The 25,535-nt window shown below is 40.5% G+C and overlaps 1 protein-coding gene and 1 long non-coding RNA gene across 5 annotated transcripts; one reads left to right on the forward strand and one right to left on the reverse strand.

Annotated features, from left to right (window-relative positions):
• Nucleotides 1-1,166: 1,166 nt before the first annotated feature.
• Nucleotides 1,167-24,656, reverse strand: LOC111253093 (acyl-coenzyme A diphosphatase NUDT19-like). Of its 4 annotated transcripts, none has more exons than XM_086993281.1 (7): nt 6,068-6,572; nt 5,196-5,213; nt 4,696-4,880; nt 4,292-4,516; nt 3,699-4,006; nt 3,199-3,488; nt 1,167-2,996 (listed from the first exon to the last, which is right to left on the reverse strand). In XM_086993281.1, the coding sequence occupies exons 1-7, from the start codon at nt 6,153-6,155 to the stop codon at nt 2,773-2,775; spliced, it is 1,338 nt and encodes a 445-aa protein (XP_086849407.1). In that variant the 5' UTR covers nt 6,156-6,572; the 3' UTR covers nt 1,167-2,772. The 4 variants fall into 4 exon arrangements, with proteins under 4 accessions (XP_086849407.1, XP_022667739.1, XP_022667738.1 ...); XM_022812004.2 differs by having other exon boundaries at nt 5,196-5,232; nt 6,101-6,571; XM_022812003.2 differs by lacking the exons at nt 5,196-5,213; nt 6,068-6,572 and adding an exon at nt 23,364-24,656.
• On the forward strand, nt 13,163-13,837 carry LOC147754931 (uncharacterized). The gene is made up of 2 exons (XR_015330579.1): nt 13,163-13,255; nt 13,503-13,837. It is a non-coding gene; the product is annotated as an uncharacterized LOC147754931 (long non-coding RNA).
• Nucleotides 24,657-25,535: the final 879 nt, after the last annotated feature.

A 25,535-nucleotide genomic window follows, 5' to 3' on the forward strand; every position in this document is an offset into this window, starting at 1 on the left:
ATAGACAGGCTTCGTTTTGTGCTGGGAGCCAGCCGTTTGTCTGATGGGATGCCTTACGACGATACCGGACACAAAACTCAAAACACAGAAATATTTCGAGCGGGGCTGAAAGAATTACTTAGCGGTATTAAGACGAAGTTGTCATAAAGTAGGGTTCACTACCCAGCGCTTTTATTACAGAGGAAACCCCCTTGATCATCGACATAGATATAATGAGAAAGACGGAGTATACCGACTTACTGGTACAGTACTAGTGTTATGCGGGACAGACGTGTCCTTAATGGGCACATATATGATAGGTCAGATTAATCTCTGTGAGATTTTTAATCGCTCATGTAAGAAGTTCGCAACGCAGATCGCTTGAACGACCGAGATTTTCACAAGACTGTCGACAGCAGTTTTCTTTTTCCTTTTTTCAGAATTTACTAATAATTTCGTGACAAGTTTCCAACACGAACATGGTTGGCACGGAAATAACATTGACATTCAACCTACTAAAACTGCAGTCGTAATGAGACTCAAGTAAATAAATCGGCATTATTGCTTTGCAAATTCGGCTCGGTAATTATCTCTCTATCGCAGTTATTGTAATAATCAATTGTATATCATGGATTAATTTCATTATACGAAAATATAGAAGTGTTCTTCCATGAGAGACCGGCGTTGTTGAATATCTTTAGACTAGCTCTCAAACAGCAAAAAGGATTCGTTTCCAAAATATCAGGAAGGATCAGCTTTTGTATTTTTTCATATTTCTAAAACTATTCAAAAAAAAAAACGAAATCGATTACTGAACGGCTAAGTTGAAAATTGAGTTCCACAAAACCATTTGCATAATCTAACGTTCAGCCCTTCACAAACACGCATTTACTTCATAGACTTTCGCATGATAAGTCACAAAATATCGATCTGACATAACCAACCATTGAACCTGGTTCACAGAACATACCTTCGCGAAGACATCTCTTTGACCTATCAAGCCTGTAATTGGTTCAAGCAGCTCTTCTTTATGCCATTGCGAGGATAGGGTAATAGTTCACGAATAAGTGGGTAGTAAATTGCCAAAACGAATGTCCCTGCTTGTTGGATTGTTCGCGCACTTTCCGAATATAATTTTGCTAGAACCTACATTCATGCCCACGTACCCTATCAATGAAGACGAAGGATTTAATAGTTTTATCTTTGTGAAGAAATGGACTTTATTTAATATTGTCCGACTCACGGGTCTCATTTGTAGTTAGTTTCCTGTATGCAGCAATCATAACAGCATTTGATTCAAGTTTGCTTTGTACAAAAAAGCAAATGTTCACGCGAAAAGTAATTGCGTATAATGACCTCATATAGTGGCCACATGTTCACGCCATAGTTCGCTATTTTCTTTGTTTTTATATATTGTTTATATTTTTTTTTATTTTCGCATCGTATTAAAATTGTAGCCTATATTATCATATAACCGGCGAATGACCTCGACTTACTCGTACAGCTGTTCGAAAAAAATAGGAGTTCAATAATGATGTTTTTACGCTCTGCTTGTATCCGGATCAATGAAATACTACCAGAATGTTTTATCATTTTAATATCATTTATCTCACATTATTATTATTAAGTCACATTCGTTTCTGGCTATCGTTTATATTACTGCATAGCTGTGGAGACACCCGACTTGATTGTTCTATTTATCAAAGATTAAGGGTGAGAAATTGATTGCAGACAAAAATGTTCTTAACACACCGATCAGCTTTGTTTTGCTGTTTCAGTATATAAGCCCCAAATAGTAAATAAATCTTCCGATGCTTCCGATGTAACACCGCCGAAGTTCGCTGTCTATTTTCAAAGCTATAAAACATACTGCAAGCAGACTACCCAAATCGTAAATCATTCGTGTGGTGTCTCACATTTTGAGTATTTTCCTGTGTCGTTTGTGAGCCCTAGTACTTACCGCTTTCCAACGATCTCAAGGAGTTCTGGCACAAATCCGGGGTTGATTCAAAACAAAGTTTGCAACTGCATTCATCGCCACAATCGAGAACTAATAATAACACGTTTCGCGTTTCCAACAGTCGGAGTAATCATTAGGAAGGAGTAGTCAATTGCTGTTAAAAGGCAAACATTTCTTTTGTCATGGCTGTCTATTGGAAAGTCTCCATCATGGGTATTGAAGTTTTACGAGCAGCTCCTGTATTAGCACCGTTATAAAAAAAAAACATGAAAACATAGGTGACGCGATCAAAACATTAAAGTATTTCATGGAAGTATTGCTAATTATATTGACCGGTTGGTAAGATCATAGCATATGTTTGTATATTAAGAGCAATTACGGACCCAACGAACATTTCGCGCATGTATTAGTGCGAATATACTAATAAGCTTTACATACATAAGTTTTGTTAAATTATCTATCATTGTGTCGCATTGCATTTGCCGCTTCTCGAACCCAAACTCTGTGAGTGGCAAAGATGCTTATATCTGAAGGAAAAATGGAAGTTAATTTATCTACGACGTTGCTGGCTGATGCTAGACGGCAGGCTTTACTAGCCAAACGTTGCAGTCCAGTAATCGTTTCATAAATTTCTCTAGTATGAACAGTTAATCCCTTCTTTTAATCTCCAAATATTCGTTGTTTATAATATAGTGACACCTTGAAAAATGTATAAGGACAATATACATAATAGAGGCATGTGTAGAAGTATACGTTTATATATAAATGCAGTACTAGATATACGCAAAACGTTCTAAGGATAACCCCTAGAAAAATAATCGACCTCTTGAAACCTAAAGCATCGATTGAAAGTTGAGCTGGCTTTCGCCTTTGAAAGATATGGGAGCAGGTACACCACGGGGCGGCTCAATATTACAGTGGGCGCAGGCAAATGGGCCTTGCACATCCATTCTGTTGAGATTTGCGCAGCGAGCCCGCATCTCTTCCAAGGTGAAGGGAAATTCCGGACCAGGACCGTTTCCGTAGATGTCTGGCTCGGCCGGGTACAAATCGTCCCCTGAAGTCACATTCGATTCAAGAATATTGTAGCGTTAATAAGTGGCAGAACAGGACTTGAACATATACACTCAATCACAGAAAGTTCATCTTTTTGACTCAGTTTCGCAAGTGGGCTATTCCTTATTCATACATAGGACAAATAAGAAAAAATAGTTAAATCGATAGTATAATACTTCTTCAAACGGCCCTTCCGAATATACCTGGCAAAAGTGACACAACCCCATCACTCGCAGCGCCAATTACCGGGAGCCACCGGTCGACACCCAAAAACTCCCTTTCCCGCGCAAAACGTGCGAGATGAGCGTAAGACGGAATACTCGCAAGCCGTGACATTTCGTACACTTGAGGCGGGGCCAGGAACACTGCACCGGCGCTGTACTCCTCAAGAATCGAAAGAGGTGTAGTCCATCGGAGAGTCACTACCTCGCTCTGGTCAAGAACTACGCGAGGGGTCTGGTCCAAACATGCCACGTAGAATAGTGTGTCGTATCTGACAACGAGATGCAGCAGACAAGTTTCAATAGGATATATTTTATTAGTTAAATATGAATGGGACCTCTGGTCTGGGCGAGCGATGTTATAATTCGTATTCGTATCAGAAATGTTCTGTAAATAATTTGGGAAAATAGAGTGACGCAAAATCCCACGACGTGGACAATATTGCAACACGTTCTGTTATATTGACTCCACTTCATTTTACCTGCGATGACCGACACTGATGGGCGTTAGCCAGTCGGACCATTCTTTAAGTGCCCAGAGATTTGGACAGAGCCCATTCTCGAGGCACATGTCAATGAAAGCACGCGGTTCTGAGCGAAGTTTCTGTCTCCAACTATTCTGATCTATGTCCTTCTCAAATGCAACCATCGGTGAACTGGTAGTGTTGTTATTGGGATCAATCGAAATGCGGGAACGTGTTAGAAGGAGCACGCCGGTCTCTTCGAATGCTTCACGAATTGCACAGATCCGGAAAGCCACCGATGCTGATATGTAATTGTCCAGACTTACCTGATTAAACAATTCAAAACAGGTTCATGTAAAATTAGATGGTTAGACTTTATAGCGACATTATAGCAATTCCTTTGCAGTGGTCTCCATGGATACTGTTTAAATTCAGACTGGTAATCTCATATTTTTTTTTAAAGTTTTAATAACTTTCATTTATATTCGCATATATGCATGGAAAGATGTTACAACGAAGGCGGTGCACTTCGAGTGCAAAAGATACTAAGCACATTATAACTTAAAAAATGGTTGCTTAAAAAGAGTTAACAAACACGAAAAATCACGAACATCTTTCTCGTTGTGCGTGATTGTAACGGGTCGAGCGATCATCGGTGGACGAGGATCTTTCATCGCATCGACGAAATCTTCCCGGAGTTGAGAACAGCTTACACCGCATTTCTCGAAAACGTGTAGCCAATCGAGCGAAAAATCAGACTTCTCAGCCAGGCCACCAGGATATACGTATGCGTTTGCCATAAACGACGAAAGTTGACTGCGTTTAACCATTAACACCTAAATGACAAGGCAACACAAAGGTTAGCTCAGCAGTAGGCGCAAATTGTCCATCGGATAATAACACAAAACATACAAATATTACATACGTTTTGAAAAGCCTGCTATGATTAGTTTCTGTGGTTAAAAGCCAGTGGAATAGTCATGAAACATTAGCAGTATCTTACAATTTAGCATACCTTGTAGTCGCATCTAGAAACTCTGTTGCTGGGTGATGTGGGAGGTTCACTCGCTGTGGGGCTCGGGTTAGCCCATTTGGTGGCGATCATGTTTGTAGCTAGGTCCTTGCCGACAACTTCTGCCATCGGGGCCCTACAGGCCACAATCAGGCTAGCGGCCTCGCGCCATGCCGGCGCATCCATCGCTGAAACAAACAAAAAACAGCAAACATAAATCAATATAAACTAAACTCTGCAACGAAAACATGCGAAAAAATATGCGATATTTAGCAAAGATTAGCATACCTAAATGGATATTTACGAAAGAACGGATGTTCGCAACAATCCATTCTTAGATCCAGGGATGTGAGCAATTAGTTAATTAAATATATGCACTTCTAAATAGACGCACAAAAATATTTGTTTGAAACCAATCTGTGAAGCCAGATGCCATATAGATGCATTAGTCATGAATATCAAAGCTAGCTTGTAACCTAGCTGAATAAGAAAGATTAGATTACCTTTTTTTACGTGGGGTTCTTAATGAAGCCAGGCAATCTGAGTGTGAAGTTTGCACTCTTAAAGAACTCGCCAACAATATGTTACCCTTTTGCATATTCGAAGGACTAAAACTCACTAGTCTATATAGGTATGCAGGAAATTGTTAATAACTATAAAGTATACGCGCAATTAGGTGCCCCCATGTTTGCAAACTGAGGATTGTGCGTCTGAACGTGTCAACAATCTGCAGTCTGATCGACGCATTCATCAGCCGTTATGTAAGATGTCTTTACAGTATAATTAGGCAATGTGATATAAAGATGCTATGACAGTATGCTTTAAAATAATCTAGAATATTTTATTGTGTTTTCTAGCCAAGTAACTAACGAATGACTTTAATATTTAGAGTAATTGCAAACGGTCAGTTGTCTTTGTGCTGACTCAGTTGCTTGTCATTTGCCAGCCTGAATAACTGACCAAAGCGTCTTGAGACGATCGTATTACGTCGGATTAGATACTTCCTGGTAGCAACATAAATACTCTAGATTTACATAACATCATAGCGGCAAGGAAGTTGAGGTAATAACTGAAAAATTATTATTGCACTGCTATACTGCGACGAATTTAACAATCTAGAATAATCCAACCGGGCCGAACAACGGGTAGCTGGCAATAAATTTATAGAAATATTGTACTTATACGAAAATCAAGCTGGCTCAAATAATTTATTAAGATATGATTTTACTAATTACACGTAATAGAGTATTCAGGTTCGTCCAAATGTCCTACATTATTCAATATGCTGTGACTTGGACCCACGCAACAAGATCAAACCAAGTTACATGTTGAACTAGAAATATTTTTCTGTTTAGTCCAACTGCTTTTCGCTTACCGATATGTAAACGATCCCAATGAAAATACAAACCCTTCTTGGTAAGTGTGCTCGTCGCGGCTCTCCTAAGATGACCCATTAACCGCATCTGAAACGTACTCCGCTGACCGAGACAGCTCTCACGACAAATCTATTTTTACGTGATTTATCTACGCAAAATACTAATTTACTTTTGGAGAAGATCACTGGCGGAGTTCACAGAAAAAGTTGTACAAATTGATGCGTTGTCAGACACCGATCTCTTAGGCAATTGGAACACCTGTATGCGCGTCAGCAAATCACGAACAACACATGCGCTTACTCGGGCAATTAAGGTTTTTTTTTGTTTGAGTAAAACAGCGCTACAAAGATCGCTACATTGACAACAGGTAGATGGTAGGAGTTGTGAAATATTCTATTCTAAATTGTTTCGCTAGGTGAAAACTGTCGAATCTCGAACGACTGTCGATCCCCATCCTTATGAACGTCACGCGTCGTCTGATAAAGCATTGTTATTTTTATTGTTATTGTAGTTACTTGTTGGATCGAATGTTATAGAGTTGCGTTGATTCCTTTGGTCGCAGATTAGAAATGCGTCCTTTGTTTTGTTATTGTTTCACAAATTGAAACATGTACTTCAACTGTGATCGTCGTATGTCGGAATTAGTGTTGTTTGGTGCTCTGATTCCTGATAGGCGGAGCATTTCGAGCGTGAGGGGAGCGCGGCAAATTCAAAATTGCCGTGTCATTCTTACGATTCAAACCGTTGCTTTTTGCTTAGAAAATATAACCGGAAGAACAGACCGAAAAGCTATTTCTTTAATGTTCACAAATTTAAATTCGTTCCAAGAAAAAAATTCTTGGTTGACCAAACTTTTGATCTATAATATATATATATATATATATATATGTTATGGTTCGGAGATACATATGTAAACCGAAAGTCTTTTGGCTCTTGTCGAAAATAATTTTGGAAGCAAAAACATTTTAGCCGGTGGAGGCACGAAACTATCCGAATGTTTAGGTGTTCCTACCAGGATTTCTTCCATACAAATAGTAATAACTAGCTAAAAATAGTAAAAAAAATAACTAAAAAAAAAAAATAGCTAGAATCCAAAATTCTACGAAGGACTTTTATAGCTTTTTGTAGTTTCTCAAGAAAAAATCATGAGTCACTCTAATCTGTAAGCCTTCGACAACAGAGTTTTGATGGCCGCAGTTGTCACAGTGGGGACAAAACCACAATTACCAGCAAATTAATACTATGCTATAAAAATTTTTAATGTCGGACCGCTTAAAACGATGGATCAGGCGCCAATGTGTTAACGAACGCAATCTTTTGAGTTGTAGTAAACCAGATGAATAGATGACAGAATGCCACACGAATCCGAGTTGTGATGGTCGATCATCTAAAATAAGCACTGAACCTGTCGCAACAATTTGACACGACTGATTCGAAAGGACTGTCAAAAATATTGCCTTACCAATCGATAGCCGCAATAGGCGACTATAGGAGAACGATCCTGAAGCAGTGCGCGCTGCTACCACACGTTCACAATCACTTTGGTGGGACTTCGGTAGCGTATACACTAAAAGCTGGGTCTTAATCCGCTCACCAATTACGAATGCACTGCGGTCTTTATTATCGCTATTAAAGACATCAAAGGGGAAAGGTGCGACCGAGTTAAATACTGCCCTCGCCACTAATTTCCGAAACACTTGTATAGGCTTTAAATAGAATCAGGAAAAAAAACAAATTTACTTAAACATTTGGATATATCTAATCAGTCAATGGTACCTTTTTTGTTTGGATATATGTGCACTTCAATATGTATGTTCTCACTGGTCACGATTCTACCGAATATAACATTGAATAAATAACCGCGATCTCTTTGCATTTTTCGATTTAGCTCGTCAGGGCCGATCGTTTTGTTCTCCTATCAATTGCTGTTATTTACTTTGCGGTGATAAATAAGCAGTCTGTCTTCGATACACAAATTTTTCTCTTTACTGCTATTTTCTAAAATAACCGCCATCTTGACTGGGGCTGAATATCGGTTCTATTCATTGGAGAACACTGTTAGAATGATTTCATCTCAATGCAAGAACGCTGATATAAACAAATTTCTATTAAACTAAATATAACACTTGAACGAAACGTGGTCAGGTGGAGTAAGCAACTTTTGCTAACGGCTTCACCGTAGACCCGTTATAAAAGCAGCAGCTAGTGAAGGAAGCGGAATAACTGAATTTTCAACAGTAGCTTTGTTTATCATTGGCCGAAGTATAATTAACTCGAAGCAACGTAGAACAGTATCGTTTCGAACTAGATCGCGCCATACTCAATTAGTGCTTTCTCTCGAAGAACTCAAGTCATTAGGTACTATTTGACAGAGTACGCTTTAGAACATACCCGACAAAAACTACGCTAATTAGCGCTAATTAATTATAACGGATACACAGAGCTTAGCGAAAGCCTTGGCCGGATCGGGATTTTCGATTACAGTGCGTACTACACTATAATACCACTAGTCTTTGGCAATATACCGAAATGGGTCTAAATGACCCAAAATCGTATCAGAGATAATAGAAATTGGTTTTAGCCAATGTGATTTTTCAAAAAAAAAAACTTTTTGTATGTCTCCTTGTCGCTGTCACTGTCACTGACAACCTTTGCTAATAAAAATCTTGGCAGAAATCTATTTCTTCTGTGAATCTACAAGCAAACACCAAATCAGTAGCAAATCAGTTAATAATATGTAAGCATGAGAATACGTAGTTATTTAGCCGCAAAACAGTACGATATGTATTACCATTATATGAATGTTGCTGACAAAGATCTCGCTAGTTGAAATACGGTGACAGTGCTGGCGACGGAATTCAGTATGTAGAAAATACGGGTTTAGCTGCATTATTCATCCAGAAGTTGGAGAAACATGAACGTGCCTGACAAGAAGTATGGCGTTCAAGTCGGATAAGTTCGACTATTCGGATGATTCTAGTTGCTGTTGAAGTTGTTTACGAAACTAGGCTTCGGAGTTGTCTGACGCTAACGATACGGTGGACGTCGTATCGCCAAAGTTAGTTTTTTTTTTTGACAAACGTCGCTGTTTTCTGTACTGATTTGTTGACATTAGGAATCATTTAGTACTGGCTCCTACGTCTACATAATAGGCGGAAAGAAAATACTACTCAGATGCTGTAGAAATAAGGTGTGCGTTCAATATTTAACTGAAGGCTGACATCAATTGAACCCAAAGTTGTTTATCATTTTATTGCAGTTCCACGTTTTGCATTCCTCTAAGGTAGCTACTCATTTGCTGTCAGTCACGACGCCTGCCAGTCTCACGAATATTGAATCTGTATATAGAAGCATACAACCGCTAATAATAATAATATTACCGAATTTCGTTTGCGTACGTAAACGTATTTTCTTTGTTTACTGAGTGTTTGGCCACCTTTCTTACATGCTTACCAAGTATTCAATGAACAATGAAAGTTTGGCTTGTTTGACCGCTGAATTCGCTTTGGTAGCTAGGTAGCATCGAGGCTTTTCTTCTGGGATAAGCACCTCATAAAGGCCCCTTTGACTTAAAACCCACTCTAACGAACGGCATTAAACAGCACTAGATTTATTTGATGAAAACTGCTGGAAAACATCTCAACGGTTTGAGGGACCCTCAAGGACTTCGGTTTCATAGCGACACGAGCTGTTGGCGTCTTTGATGGAAATTTCCTTTATACATCCGATTGAGAGATAGGCAAAATTTGCTGATATTTATCGCTTACAGTGACATATTGTATGTGTTCTCACCGATTTAATAATATGAAATATTCAATTCTTCGCCACAAAACGTTATATTTTCAATTGAAAACATTCTATCCAATATCAAGCTTTTAACTAATCCACCTGTTATGTTACTAATAAGTATATGGTACATATCTTGTATGAGGACCTGGTGTCCTGAATTTTATGGGCTCATTCCGCCATAGCGATATCATGAAGAGCTTTTACTTCCTTCATCCTAGGTTTTACCATATATAAGGACTGATCCTGGCAAAATGCGCACATACGTAGGAATGTTTGTTATAAAATTCCACGACCAAAGTCAAAAAAATACAATTTTATTTACATAATTATTTAGGCTCATTGAATTTTCTAACGTAAATTCTCAAAGCAGTCCTAAAGGTCTGTAATTGTCTTATTTATAATATTCGGATGCCTATACAACTATGTGTACGTATGCTTACTACTTTACGCAATTTTAAGTAAGAAATTTCTCACATAACAGGTCCTAAATCACATTTCTTCGACAATCGGACAAAGCTGAGATCCCGGTACTGAAGACAGCTATCCGTTACAAGGAGAAGTTAAAGCACTAAGCGACAAACAATGGCGCTGAGTAACAAAACGTAGAATGATTAACCAAAGTATAGCGAGAAGACTAGACGCGCTAATCAAACATAAACTGTTGCCAGTGCCAAAAAAACTGATTTGCGTAATAAAAAATATATATATGAATGTTCTTCCTTCCAAGTTTTTCTAGTGGCACCTTTCCTTGTTGTTGCTGTTGTTGCAAATCGGCCACGGTCTAACACGGCCAGTTCTGCGTGCTAAAGAAGATAATACTCCCTCAGAAATTTTGCGCCCTCTGTCCTGTCAAGAATATCGCCGTCGGCCCGGATTTTTTAGGGGAAAAACAACTTAAGGCCAGCGCTTGTCGTAAAAATAATTGCTTATCGGACAAAAAGCGGAATTTCGTCTACAGGCACCTTGAGCAGGCCAGCGATTAAACTATTCGTTCAACATTTGCATACGTGACAACTTCAATGGCGGGAAATGGCAAGAAAATTACTAACAGGACTATAAGCTGACAACAGTTTCATCAGGCTCCGCTTAACTCTGGACTTAGTTGTCAGTAGTGGGTAAGAGAAAACAGAGGTCTAATTGTTATTGCCGGCGGTTACAGGATGACCAACAGAAAAAAAAAACGTCGCTTTCAAACCAAGAGCGATTCAGGAATTAATCAACAGGGATAAAACTGCACAGAAAATAACCTAAGTTGTTTATGCACCTAGGGCATCTTGCCAAGATAGTCTGCCACACGAATTGGTCAGAGCACTCCAGGCTAGACAGACACGTAGATAATCCACAAAACTTAGATTTTGTGATTCGGTTACCTAAAAAGGACTGCGGATAATATCTTAAAAAACTGTCAAAAAAAGGTATTTACCGTCCTGTTCGTCGTTTTTTCTAGGTAATACCTCACAATGCCTGTTAGTGTTAGCCATAATAATATTTTCAATGTAGGCAGAGGTCATAAATAGTGAAAACTCTTGCTAGCTGAATAAAACGCTTGGCATGAACTTGTGATATGATAAACATACAATGGGAAGATAGATTGTAGCAATATTGTAAACGCTGTCATATTATTTACGCGCTAAGTTGTGACCAGCATGAGTCGTTATCATCATTGTTCCTAATGTCTTTGTCGCATGATTATTGGTATAGTTCTCTCTTTTTACCTCATAAACATATTAATTCGCAGTTATCGTGGAAGAATACATACAAATTTGAAAGCCTACCAAAAATTAACATTTCTTAAACTCAGTGCGTTAACTGGATGCAGGACTAAATAAAAAAAAAGATGTTTAACAAGTTGTACTTCTTCTGCATCTGTTCACTTCGAACCTCGAGAATTTAACTGTACACATACTTGAATAGAACCGATCTAATTTTTTGTCCTATTTTGATATCCAAGTATATTCTAAAACAGTAGATAAAAGATAGAAGTTCAAAACCTATTTTGATTTTCTAGTAAACCGGATCCTAAATAAGAAAAAACTGCTTGGGTACTGTGCTGTTTGCCACTCATTGAACTGTGACCCCACTCTGTCCCACGCGAACGAAAAGAACCAGCGACAAAATAGGGGTTAAAATCCTGTAAGAAACTCAGTTACCGACTACATTACCTAATGAAACTACTTGGAAAGCACAAAAAAGGAAAAACGAATATCGTCTCTGTCATTATGACGAAAACGATGTGTGTGACATATCGAAATCGTTACTGCCTGTAGACGACTGGGGTTTCGAAGAAAGTAAATGAAGAATTTATGTTTATTTTACACGGTGTTCTGTTTGGTACTAGTATCAGCAAAGTTGCTACTTGACCGCCGGATTCGTACCCATGTGCCATAGCAACATAGAACGAATAAAAGTATATGATAGCCTTTTAGAACTATCTCAAATAATGCAAAGTTCAAGCTAGCAAAGACAAAAGTGCTAACCAGCGCAGAAGTAAAAAAAATCATTAAAAAACGACATATCGATTTTTTTTTTTTAATGATTCCCGAACACGACGCTTTGACGATCCGGCTCGACAAACAGCAATAATAAGTACGCTGTCGGAACAGTGTTAGAGACGTTTTCGCGTCCGCGTTTCATTCAGCATTAAATTAGGGATAAGCTATTGGTCGTAACATTAACGCAATGACAGGTCACTGTGACGTCTTTCTCATCCAGCCTTCATACGCTTTTGTAGAAGAACGTCTCCTGTCAGGGATCAATAATCAAATGTATATATATATATATATATATATATATATATATATATGCTCTTACCAATGTAAACTGTCCAAAGTGTTTATTGTTTTTTCTGAATTGATTTGCTTCTTTCAAATAAAATGTAAGCAAAAATAATTCAATTCATTGTTAATGATTCCTGTGGGCACTGAGAAGGGATCTCTCATGTAAGAAAAATCATGTAATTTTTCTCTCCAAGTTTTTACTCAGTTCGATGGCGACGAAATTCCTACTGCTCTGGGGAGCGCAACCCTATTGCTACACACGGTGCTATCCGAATTGAAGAAGTCTCAAATAAATAATATTGATCGCAAAGAAGTTTTCATTCAACAGGACGTCGACCAGGTAAAATTAATAGCTAAAGAGGATACTTTGATAATTTTTGCTGTTATGGCTCAGTTGTTGGATGTACCAGAATTCATTGTAAGAAAAAATATGTACTGAATCGGAACAGCGCAACAAATTCGAAAATGCCGCGCTCATTGGTTTACCAATAAACAAACGTGCATTTGTCGGCCACTTTGGCGCAAACAAACAGTTTGAACAGGACTGTTACATGGGATGAGAAATTAATTCAATATAATGATAAACAGGCAAGGCGATACGATAAAACTAAGCAACGAAAGGTGAGTCTATGCCGGCGTATCCAAAATAAAAGACGGATGAAATACGTCAGCTGTCGAGTAGCATTGAACCAGAAACTCCTGGCGTCGATGATGGCTATGGTAGACAAACAAAGGCGCAGCTCACTGTAAAACCTGGCGAACACAGCAAAAGAAAGTCTATTTTGCTCAGCTAAGAAATAGTCCCTCTTGTATCCAAGCGGTAAGACGGTTTGCTCATAATAAAGAAAAGGGCACTATCCTTTTGCAGGTAAACGCCCGCGCGACATCATCCAGGAAGCTACCCGAGAGAACCCTACACAGTAGCTGCCATAGGAACATTTAATGCGTCTATCATATTTACTTGATCTCTTAGTTTCTGGCAGACATTCATTTTTGAGTCTGCAAGATGTTTTTAACGAGCATATTTCATAGATGAACAGGTGAAAAATCCCGTATTCTCATGTTTCAAATGCTGGAATGACTAATCTTTTTTTATAAATGCAGTATTCGTCCTTTTTTTTAATCAATGGCGAAGGTGCATGTCTGCTAAAGGAAACTATTCAAGCTGAATAAAAATCGGCTATATATAGCTTCATCACCATATCATAGTGCTTTATAATTTGACACGTCAACTTAATACGTTGTATATTGTTAGGTACCTCTGTACTACGCATATGTGCATTAAGATACTAATTAAGTTGTTACTAAGACACGTTTTTTTTATTCCGCACGCATCATCGAATATTTTTTTATTGCAGTCTGTGTTACTGGACGTTGTTGTAACCGTACACACCTATTATGAGTGGTTGTCTTTGGTCATTTGTTGCTTCGATTATTTCTTTTTCGTTATCATGGTATGCTGTATACAGTATACAGTTACGTTATCGGCTCATTAATGGCCATACGGTAAGCGTTTGTAGGATTTGATGGTCGTTGGTTGCGTTCGTTGCCGTGTACGTTGGCGACGATAACTTCCAACGTCGACGCGTTTAGGGCAGTCCCAGCTACGCAGTAGCGGCCTCTCTGTAACACTCTATATGGTAGCTTGCAAGGGACTATTCTTTCTGGCTCGTTCGCTCACCTTGCCGGCATACAAGTGAACAATGAAGGTGCCAAGGAAGTGTTATTCAGGTGCCAAGGCGGCTAGGGCGGAATGGAGGATTCGCTTAGCTTTGCATTACGCAACTTCACAGCACTGCTATGTGATGCGTTCAAAGATCTCTGCTGCTTTCTATTACTGTTGCGCATATTTACACGCAGTGCCCTGTGACGACTTTTTCATTGCAAAGATACAGACAATCCTGGCCGCGCCCCCCTGCAGTGATAATGTTGCACTAAGCAATGATCCTGTAGCTGCGTTTACATCTACACCTCAATGATTCATCATTGAGGAGGAAGTCGCTTACTAATTTTATTGTTTGTCCAATGGACTAGCTTACTCGTCTTAAGTTATTGCTGATGCTGTTGTTGTCGTTATCGTTGTCGGCTGTTTCGGTGACGGTGGGACGTGGCGGCTCTAGCAGCAACAATTCGATGGGCGGTTGGGCCCATTAGCCCGATAGCAGTCATAATTGCAGTTGTGCTATAGTGGTCGTTAGATAATCGACGATTGTGCCACTGGTCCTGCTGTTTCCGCTGTAGACGCCATCCCTGTTACGATGGAACGGGCGAGAAGGGAAAGACACGATTGTATCGACGTGAAAGGACATCGACGGAAAGGACTATATCGGGGAGTAGCCGAAGCGCGACGCATCGGAAGGCCTTTAGGAACATTTCTAGTGGAATACCCTGCCCTCTCGCAAATCAGGTGGGGGCAACGCGAGACTACACAGACAAGAACGTCTTATAGAGCACCAATAGCAATGATGACCACGACGACTACATAAATAGACCGAAGTTGGAGGCTCGATGAACGCAGGCTACTCGTGCTGAAGGTGCTAATAACCAGCAAAGGGAAAATGCAACTAAAATAGCCAGTGAGACACGACGTAAAGTCACACACAAACGAAGAGCAATTACATAGCCGTTGTCACGTCGCTACCATGCAAACGAAGTGCGATGGTTCAATATTAATGTATCTAAGACAATTTAAGCTGAAAGGGTCATCCATGAAACACGACGCACTACCGTAATAAGTCGTTAATTGTTATCTATCGATCGGGGCATAGTAGCGTTTAAACGAATGAACTTTCGTATGAGATAGCGGCCAGCTGCTAGCACGACGTGATGCAAATGTATACGCGCATACATACTAATGTATCATATCAAATAAATTTACTGAAGGGTAGTTCTGTCATTGTCGATGATCGCTCATAAAGGCAACGCGAGCAGCAGAAAAAAAGCTAACTTCGGGAATTCCACGTTTATTTAAGCCATCAGGCTTTCCTTTTTTGTTTGTATCGCATCTGTGCATTCGTCATTGTTCCGCAATTTCTTTCTTACTATGTATAATGGTCACATCCGACGCGTTTGTTCTTATGATAAATGTTTCACATCCAACATAGTTCCGAGCTTCTTCTCTGCAGTCTGTGCTGTTCATCAGTTTGAGTTTTCACCTCTACCCAACCTGAAATTAGCCTCGTAGGATGCTCATCGTACTTTTCTCAAATCTGTGTTACTGCTGTAATGTATTTAACAAGGAAGAAGAGAGTTTTGATTATAGTTTATGATGCAGGGGAGAAACATACGGCGGAACTGCGCTGCGTCTTAGTCGGGCCGCTGCTTCTCCAGAAGCTAAAATAACAGCAGCGGTAATGGAACAGTTGAATGGGCTACAGAAAAATGATTGGACAATTCGAAGAAAGTAAGCATGCTTGACCCTGAAAGATCCTTCACTGCTGATCACCTTGAACACGGTTAAGGTCTGGTTGATCCAAGGAAGCCTGCCGCTCCTACGGCCAGCGCCGTACCTTACAATACGAATGTATCAAGTTTGTGGTACAGAAGCGGAAATGTTCGATAGAAAGAGCACTATGTGCATTTAATTCATTCGGGTTACGCTGTAGCTTGAATAGATCGACTACGACACTTATTGTCTATTGGACGGGTTTTTTGTGGTCCGATAAAAACTATACTCGGCCGTTGAAAGTGATTCGGTCTACAACAAGCTGGGCGAAGTAGGCAACGTGAACGGGAAGCTTCAATCGAAAACATGACCCATATTGATTAGAACGTTACTTCTTTTACCGAGTAAAATGGAATTTTTAGTCGGTAATATAGTACTATATGATCGGCACAGAGTCGCAAATTTACGTTGGGTTTACTTGTGGACGTATGTACGGGAGTGCAACACTTTCAATCTTTGCCCTCAGTTATAACTTTAGCAGCTATTTCTAACGAATTTCGAGAACTTGATAGGTCTTAAATGCCATAAGACAGACTTTATTAACTTCCCTTGAAAGAGAAATCGATAAAGTCAAGCGAGATATGTGATATTTCTTCGCATATTGGCCAAGCCTTTTTTAAAGTGGGTTCTAGCTTTCGGAATTAATATTTAGATGCCGAGGCGTTGATTCGAAAATCAAAACTTTTCCCTTAATTCTCGTTCTCCCAAACGGGGCCAATTTTGTATCGCATCCTGCATCTTCTTGTTCTGGGAATGATTCACACAATTACAGATCATTGATTTCATTAATTATTTTAGATGCAAGATTTGCTAGCCATAAGATATCCCCGGTTGCTTTAGGCCATTGGCATCTTGCGTCAACGTAGCAGAAGTCTACATTCTATGTCGAATTGTGGAAATATGTGCACGTGAATCAAAACAGCCAGCATTCACATTGACCTATGGATATCGTCTAGCCACGATTACGTGCCGCGCGGCACTTTATTAACGCCGCAATTTACGGTTCAGCGTCCTCGTCCTACATTAATATTTTATCTATACAAATATCCTTCATTCTTTCGCTTAATTTTAGTAACTCAATCGTAAATTACAAAAATGTTTTCTTGCTCCATTGTCAATAGCTAAACCGCTTTGCTCTTTGCGAGTCACAAGGTAGGCAATGCACTTGCCTATAATCTATATATATATATATAGCTGGAGTATCTTTCGCAAGGGCCTCGCGTTTCTTGGATCGGACGAATCACCAAGCAACGGGGGCACTGCGATACATTAGTGCTGACTGCGGAACACCATTGGCCTGATGCAACAATCGGTTGCGTGGCCAACGAGCTAAAACTTTTTTGCCTCGTTTCATATGAGCAGACGGCCATTTTCAAGGGGTCAAAAAATAGAGTTCCTTCGAGTTGCTCCTAGAAACATTTGTCTGGTCATAAAGGCTAGCTGTATAGACACGTCTCTATGCGCGATACAACATGCGGTACTTTCAAAAAGCGGAGGGAAATTCCACATTGCCGTCCGCCAATCTCGGCATATATCGCCATCACGTCCTTTGCGTTCGAGTTGACCAATATGTTGTTAGTTTTTTTTTAATCCGCTTCTATACCACGTTCTTTTTTTGCGTTTTCGTTTCGGATCTTGCTATTTCCCGCTATTAGTAATACTAGCAGTCACTCCTCTAGTAAGCACCAGTCTCGTCTTTACGCCTGGTTTAGCTTCATCTGGCTCTATTCGCATCCCGTCTGGATGAAATGACGTTAACGTGCCACGCCGACTTACTATGTTAACAATAGATACTGAGACTAATAACAGCAACGACAAGCGTATTGACCGTTCACTGTTTGCCAAATAATCGTCGTAATCAGGGCGCGTACCATCATTTAGCGAATATCGCTAGCAGCAACATGACAGATGCGCCGGGGGGTCGATCCGGCTTTCACCGCTAACATGGAAACAAATTGCAATAACATCGACAAGCAAAGCACTACCGACAGATTTCGTTCGAGCCAACAGCAACAACCCAGCGAAGAAGCGATTTGATGCTTCAAAGGTAGTCGATCAAAAAACTCAACGGGGTCACTGATTCTCAGTGAATTTTCCTCCCATCCTGCTATTTATTCACTGTTACTATACTTACGCCAGGGGGCCGACCTGCTAACTCCAGTGGCCGAAATTCTTCAGGGACCCAGTTCCGATTGGCCCTCTCAATCTCTGTTAAATACCAGTGAAGCGTACGACATTCACGGTTACAGTGTTGCTTGGGAAGTGGCTGCTTCTGTCGCTGCTGGCGATGTTCGTGAAGCAGAAAAAGAACTCAGACAGGCCATGGGGTTGAGAGGACCAGGGGTTCGGGGGACGAGCGACGAGGTGAATCGAAGGGGTTCATGCATTGAGATTGTATTAGTACTATTATAGAAGCTTAGTTCGACACTTTTAAGTTAACTAAAGGTTGTTGAAGATAATATTGAATCAGAATTGAGGAGGGTTCAATAACCGTAACAGGCAAATATACGAACCAGCAATGCAGCAACGAGTAATGATATGAATGCGTTACACATTGTTCTTACATAATGTCCTCAAGGACAATATATGGCCTAAATGAATAAGTTGTTTACGCAATCCGCGAGTGTGGCTTAGCTATTCGAAGGCTTTCATTGGAAAAAAACGAACGTCAATTAAGTCTGGAATTTCGCGTACTTGACGCGTCATGTAATTATGTTCTATTGAATACGCAATTCCATGATGACAAACACCAGACCCGGTATTACCTTTACGATACGAAAATCATCCATCCTGCCATCGATATTATAATACCGGGATACCCAGCTGCATATACTTTTATGTATATTTTCTCAGTCTTTATCTACCATATATACCCGAGCTTGGACGTTCCGATACGCAAACCAAGTGATTAATCAGTGTTGACTTAAATAGGGCATTCTGTACATATCGACGGAACATCGTGCCTATAAGCAAGCACATCTTTCTCAACGCGTATCGCACTTACTTATGCCTTTTTATACGATCTCGTACGAAATACCATGCAATGGCAGCTAACGCGAAGGGGTACGAGTTATAATGTAAATTCGATATCTTTGATGCTCTGAGCACCCGTGTCTGCTTTGACACACAGCGCTTAGGCATCGATTGATAGCACCAGCCAGAAGAGCAGCGGCTGCTCTGGAAGCAGGTTTTGCTTCAAAACGGAACGTGGCGTTCCTCTCTGCAGTGTTGCTGACGCTCTGCCGATCACTACCTTCTCGGGAACCTCACGTACCTCGTGTGGCGTTCTATCATGAGCTCGCTGCGATCTTTCCATTCAACAAAGATGATCTTTTGGAGGTATTAACAATCGCTTGACTGCAGCCGTTTCCTCACAACCGCAAGACGCTTTATCTACGTACGAAGGCGGGAACACTGATGAGGATAAAATATACGTTTGTTTAGGTGCTTGGCTGACGCTCACATTCTGTGTCGATTCATCGGCATCCTTCGGTGTTTTATGTTTCGTCAATCCCATAACTGCGATTGAAGACGAACCGCTGGAAATCTTCCGGCCAGCAGTTACCCATTGACGATTTACTGGTTCATTCACTTAGTATCGACGTGGCTACAGGAGAAGCGATCTCACAAAGAGGCTGTGCTTGGTTTGGCAGAGGCAATGTAAACAGTCAGCCCTGATACCTGACTGGATCCGCTGTTGAATACGCCTGCTCTGGTGTGGGAATTTATTGCCAATAATTTGCAAAAAAAGGGAAAGGTTAGACGGTTATGGGTTTCGACAGCAGCTCTTATATAGACGAGAGCGCACCATTCTTAGGACGATGCGGGCCAGACCGATGGGTGGTTTACCGTATTTTTGGGCAACTCAACCAATTTCTAATCGTTTCGGCCGGTTAGATAGACCTCTTTACCCATCATCTGTCCGTTTATCTGACTACTGTATGTACGTAAATATTTCCCTATAAAGTTTGGCAGTTGATCTTGCATTTAAAACCTTACGTATTTTTTTTTTGCCGAGCTTTAACAGCTGTAGTTCGCTCGCCTAATGACGCTTCTAAAATAAAAACAAATAAATGCGTACAAGCGTTTGTGCCACGCGCATTTTCGTTCGTTGCCGGAGGCGTATTGAAATTTTTATCACTTCATTTTTCAACAGATGACAACGTGTGACCTAGGTCTGCATGCTTAGTAATCACGTTACGAGCGTTACCTACAATGTTACGAACTCGATAGTCCGCCTTCTGTGTAGATAAAAGTGAAAACCTACAAACACTATATGATCGTAAATAAATAATGGCGACGACAATGCGCTGACGGTATGCTGCATAAGCTGAAAATTACCAAGGTAAAATTGTTTCTTCTGTTCAGCAATACGAATGAATGTACGTTCCCTGAATTTGTGTGTTTGCTTTAATAATCCGTTCGACATGTTTTTATCTGTTGTAAAATGTCTGAATAGGTATAAGGTGCGCACTTTAAGGTAACTGAAAGCTAGGCACCTTTATTTTTTTGAATGTTTGGATCTCCTTGTTCGTGACTCAGTAATAAAGTACGCTCGGCCTCTCACCATAATAGTGTATGGATTTCATTCATTCGATTTAGCTTCGTATCGGGAGACGATCAAGCGAAGTACCTTGTGCGACGGTACCGTCGAAGAAGGCGGATCAATGTCAGACGGAAGTCTCAATAAACAAACCAATGTTTGTGCGCGCCAATTGCGTACGTTATAGCTGCTCAGTTTCACAACGATAACTGTTACAAGTTTCTGTGCTTTCTTTCGTAGGTAAAGAAAGTATTTGTTTTTATATCATCACTCTGTGTTCTGTTAATTTGTTTCTAGCAGTATAAAAACAGCGGGTATAGCTAGCTATGTCACATCGCTGCCTAAAGGCACTCTTGCTATTCGAGGTGTATTCGTGATCTATTACGAAGGACATGATTGTAATCGCGTCTCGTTCAGTCTTAAAAAAATTTCTGATAAACAATGCTAAGAAATAAGACTATAAGGGGAAAAAATACATATATAAGTGATATAGTTATGTAACGCCACGTTCAAAGTTAGAAAGCTATTTTTTTTCTAGCGCAACTTTGTCTAACGGGAGCGCTTAGCAGCTAGTCTAATGATCACCTGAAAGCTATCGATTCTATTGTGTTGTTAAAACAGTAGTACTTGCGAAATTTCCTTTTGGTTCGAAGGCACCATTAATTAATTTTTTTATTGTTTCACAAATCGAAAATTGGTCTATTACATTTTGTGTTGATTTGTGGTCATACCTGCCATTTTTGATTTACTATTGGCAGTGCATAGACTGTTCTTTTGTCATGGTTTTTCATGGCATCTTGCTGACTGGCGGCAGTGAGCGTAGATTTTTTAAGTGAATTGGCAGTTATCAATGATAGGGTGACCTGACACCTGTACTAGTTACCTTTTATCGACTGCACAATTTAATGTCCATCTAGCTGATCTTAGCATTCAAGAGATGCAGATGTTGTCACAGATAGCCATGATATATTTCCTTTTCATTATCGGTTTTCACTATCGCTTTGTCGTTGTTAATGTTATATAAGATCATCTTTTGATCATAACTACGTTATCATTTAACTAACCGATTCCAGCTCAGGAGGATCCAATGTTGATCTACGCCCAGTTTCATAGCAGGAAAAATGGGCGAAAATGTTGTATCGTTCTTGAAGTTTTTATGCTAACACATACACATACAAAAAGTCGTATTGTAAATAATCGCTTCATGTCGCTTCACCTAACGTTCAACAGGTGTGAACATTTCGGCAGATTAAAGACATCTTTGTGGTTGTCACAGTTAAACTAGATGCCCGCAAGCGCCTACTGGCGCTAGTTCCGAGAATGCCACAGAATACCTTTATTTGCTGTTATATTGTAGCTGGTAGTACAGTCACGCACCATAAATTCGATACCCTACTACGGTCTCTATTGAGACACGTGTTAAATTTGGCCATTTCGTACCTCTCTGGTGCTTTCGTACCTACAGCTCGTCTCTAGCCAAGTCGCGACTATAATCGGTTGACGCCATTACTTTATAGTTACTAACACAGTTAAAATGGAATATAATAATAAAATAAACAAGTTATTATTGGTAAAATAAGCTGCGTACTAAAACCGTAGGGTATCAGACAGAGCATTAGCAAGGCTCCTAGGATAGAACGACGTAAGTCAAATGTAATTTGAAGAATGATACTACTTTAATTTATCTTTAACATTGACATTCCTAATATGGGTGCGCTAGCCCCACACTGAAGTCAGTCTTTTTGCAATGGGTTATTTTTGGTGGTAGCGAAACTATACTGCATAAGGGCGAGTGGGGATAGACGCTTAAAGACTCGGCTCTGCATTGAGCCTGGGTGCCCAATCGATAATGAACAACGATAAACAGTGTATGTTAACTGTGCTAACTTAGTACGATGGATGTCACACTTCTTAGCGGAAAACGTACAACAATAAATCCTGTTATAAACAAATAATAAATCAATTTTCCTTACCTCAAGACGGATCTGTCTGATTATATAGTACTGTAGCCCAATGTAGGATTTTTTTAATAGGCTTCATAACAATACCTCGTGTCTGTATACCAAAAATTAACGGATTAATTTTGTCACACCATGTGGTAAAGTTTCAGCCAATATACATTACGTATCAACATTATCTAAGTTATAAAAATCGCGGTTTCAGCAATGATGTGATTGATTATTGAGAAACTGACCCATTGTCATATAGAAGGTGTAAAAATCTGAAATACTATTTTAACATGCGACTTAAATTAAGATGTTTACTAATCTCTCTACGTTTTCACATAGGGTATCTATCTTCGTTATTCGAAATAAACGCGATAAACCAGGACATGTAAAAACGAACAACGTGGAAGTTAAACACAAGTGTTTCTACAAAAAAAAAAAAGAGAAACCTCACAACACGCCTGGTTTTGTCGTTTTATCGTTTTGTCGATAACTTCCACGAATAACCCTTGTCTCATCTAAATTGCCTATACTTGTATATTCAACTGCAACAAGTACCGGATTCCGGGCATTGTGGATAGAAATATAAGCAAATGCCGCTTAAATTATTTGAAATAATTTCGATACAACTTAAAGATGGCGGGGGATATTCATATAGTTAAATGCCGAATCTGGTTATCGGCAACTAATGCGTATGTTGCACATTTTTTCAAATAATGAATCACATTATAAAGTGAAGACAATAGCAAAATTATAGTTTGAAAAGGAACTGTTTTTTTTTTTTGTTCTACTTACGATGTCTGATTTTAGGGTTGTTCGAAGTCATTCTGGATAACTCTTCTGTCCTTCGGCCAGCACAAATGAGTTTCGATGTATCACCAGTCAATTTTAGGAACGATTACTAGGTTGTCCTTACGTCGAGTACTCCGCTTGGGCACTCATAGAGCGAGACACTCCACTACACAGACGAGTCACAAAATAACAATTGGGTAGAGCCTAAGCACAAGGCTGCAAATATAACAGGTGGGTGACGTATGCAGACAACTTGTGTAGATTTTTGCGACACCGCGACGCCGGCAAACAGTCCGACCCAAACGCCCAGCTTCTTGTGAAGAATTCCCAACAATAGATCTAGCGATTGTGGGCTGGATGCAGCAATATCCCACCGTGGTTGGTCAGTCGGTACCAGCCCAGATTTGTATTTGCCAACGCCACTTCGAATCAGAGGCAAAGATTTCTCTCTGGCTTACCACCTCTCTCTAGATCGCTGCTCACTTTTATATCTGAGTTGTATCCAACAATCAAAATCTTTTGGCATTCAGTCGTCAACCTTAAGCCGCAACCGGGCTGTGCATGACTAACTGTTGGCTTGAAGCGTTGAAAACGAATTTAATGAGTTGGGCAAAGGGAGACGAAGTAATCTGTCTTTCTTCGTTGGTTCGATAGGCACACACCGGCTATCCCCTCACGGCTGTCACCTCAACCCTTGTTTGCGCACTTTTCTAACAGTTGATCGAGCGATGATTGCAGGCAAACTCAACTTGCCCGGATCTTTCGCTATCTTCAGCCGCGGTCTTACTGCAACTTCCTCGAACTTGGCGCTGGCTGGTATAGCCACGTTCGTTTGCTCTATTCGTTAATGCTAAAAACTTCGCTACCCACCGCAGCTAGACAACGGTCCAGCGAGAGCCTCAATACCTTCTTCTTGTGCCACTGCTGCTCCTACTGCCCATCGGAATCGAGAGTCTGCCAATCTGACGTTGCTGTGCGTTGTCCTACCAATCCGGAGTTCTGCTCCTGCTATCGCTTTTGCTGCAGCTATCCGGCGACTTCTGTTTCAGCTGTTTGCTACAGCTGCTATTCTACAACTTCGGTGCTTCGATACCTCAGCTGGTGGTGTCTGAGGCGTGTTGCTTTCCTGCCGGTCGACGACGGCGCTTGTTCCACTAAAATCCGACGGCTAAGACGACGACAACGTGGTTAACGGCAAGCGGACGACCCGCTTCGGAAAAACGCGCCAGCGATTCTGCTGCTGTTACTGCTACGGCCGTGGCTACACTCCCGGAGCTGGCAGTGGTCGCACAACCGGCGGCTTTGACGCCAGTGGCAAAGCAAGACGAAGCGAAGTAACGTGAAGTAATGAATGTAATGCAAGCAATGCAACGTAAACGTTCACTGACGACGTTATTGGAGAAGCTGAAAGTTCGATGGCAAGGGTCTGCCACCATCAGCAGCAGCAGCAGCAGCGCGCAACGGCAAGATGCTGCTGGTACTGCTTCATGCGTACGTGGCTAACGATAGTTTTACAGGGATTGAGAAAAGGAGGTTACGGCATTAACGACGGCTGCGCAGGAAGCCGTAGGTAGTCGCGAAGTGCTGCCACACCGTTAGAAATCATGACAGTGATACGAAAAAACGGACACCGAGGCTGCGAGAAATTCTTACTAGCCAACTGAAAATCAGCTTGTCTCACACGTGTAAAACACTGCCAAGGCTAGGCAAAATTGTGCATAAAAGTAAGGCAATGCGCCAGGAATAGAAGAGTATAGAGCTTGGTAACATACGACGGCAGTAGAAGGTGGAGATTAAAAAATTAGTTAACTCAGGTTGTTGGTGAGGGTGGCGACGGTGGGTCACCTTGGTTGTGGTTCGAATTTTCTCAGAGTAACAGGTCTGATCCTTAGCAAGTTACGATCTTATAAAGGGTGCTCTTTGGCTCATTTAAATTTTACTATCGAAGGCTGTCAGCCATCGTAACTAGGGTTATGCGTCCTCAGCCACTTTGCGGTCAAAAAAAATGGCCCAAAGTATGGGACACTAAAAAAATTAGTATGTCCCACATTACTATAAATAGAGCACAGTCCGAGTTCTATAATCAAAATATAATATTTGAGGCTTTAGAAAAGGCTATGTAGCCCTAATCATGTCGACCAATACGTCATACAATCTGGGAGACGAGGTGTAGCC

Source organism: Varroa destructor, unplaced genomic scaffold (assembly GCF_002443255.2).
Source record: "Varroa destructor unplaced genomic scaffold, Vdes_3.0 BEIS01000006.1, whole genome shotgun sequence".
NCBI classification, from domain to species: domain Eukaryota; kingdom Metazoa; phylum Arthropoda; class Arachnida; order Mesostigmata; family Varroidae; genus Varroa; species Varroa destructor.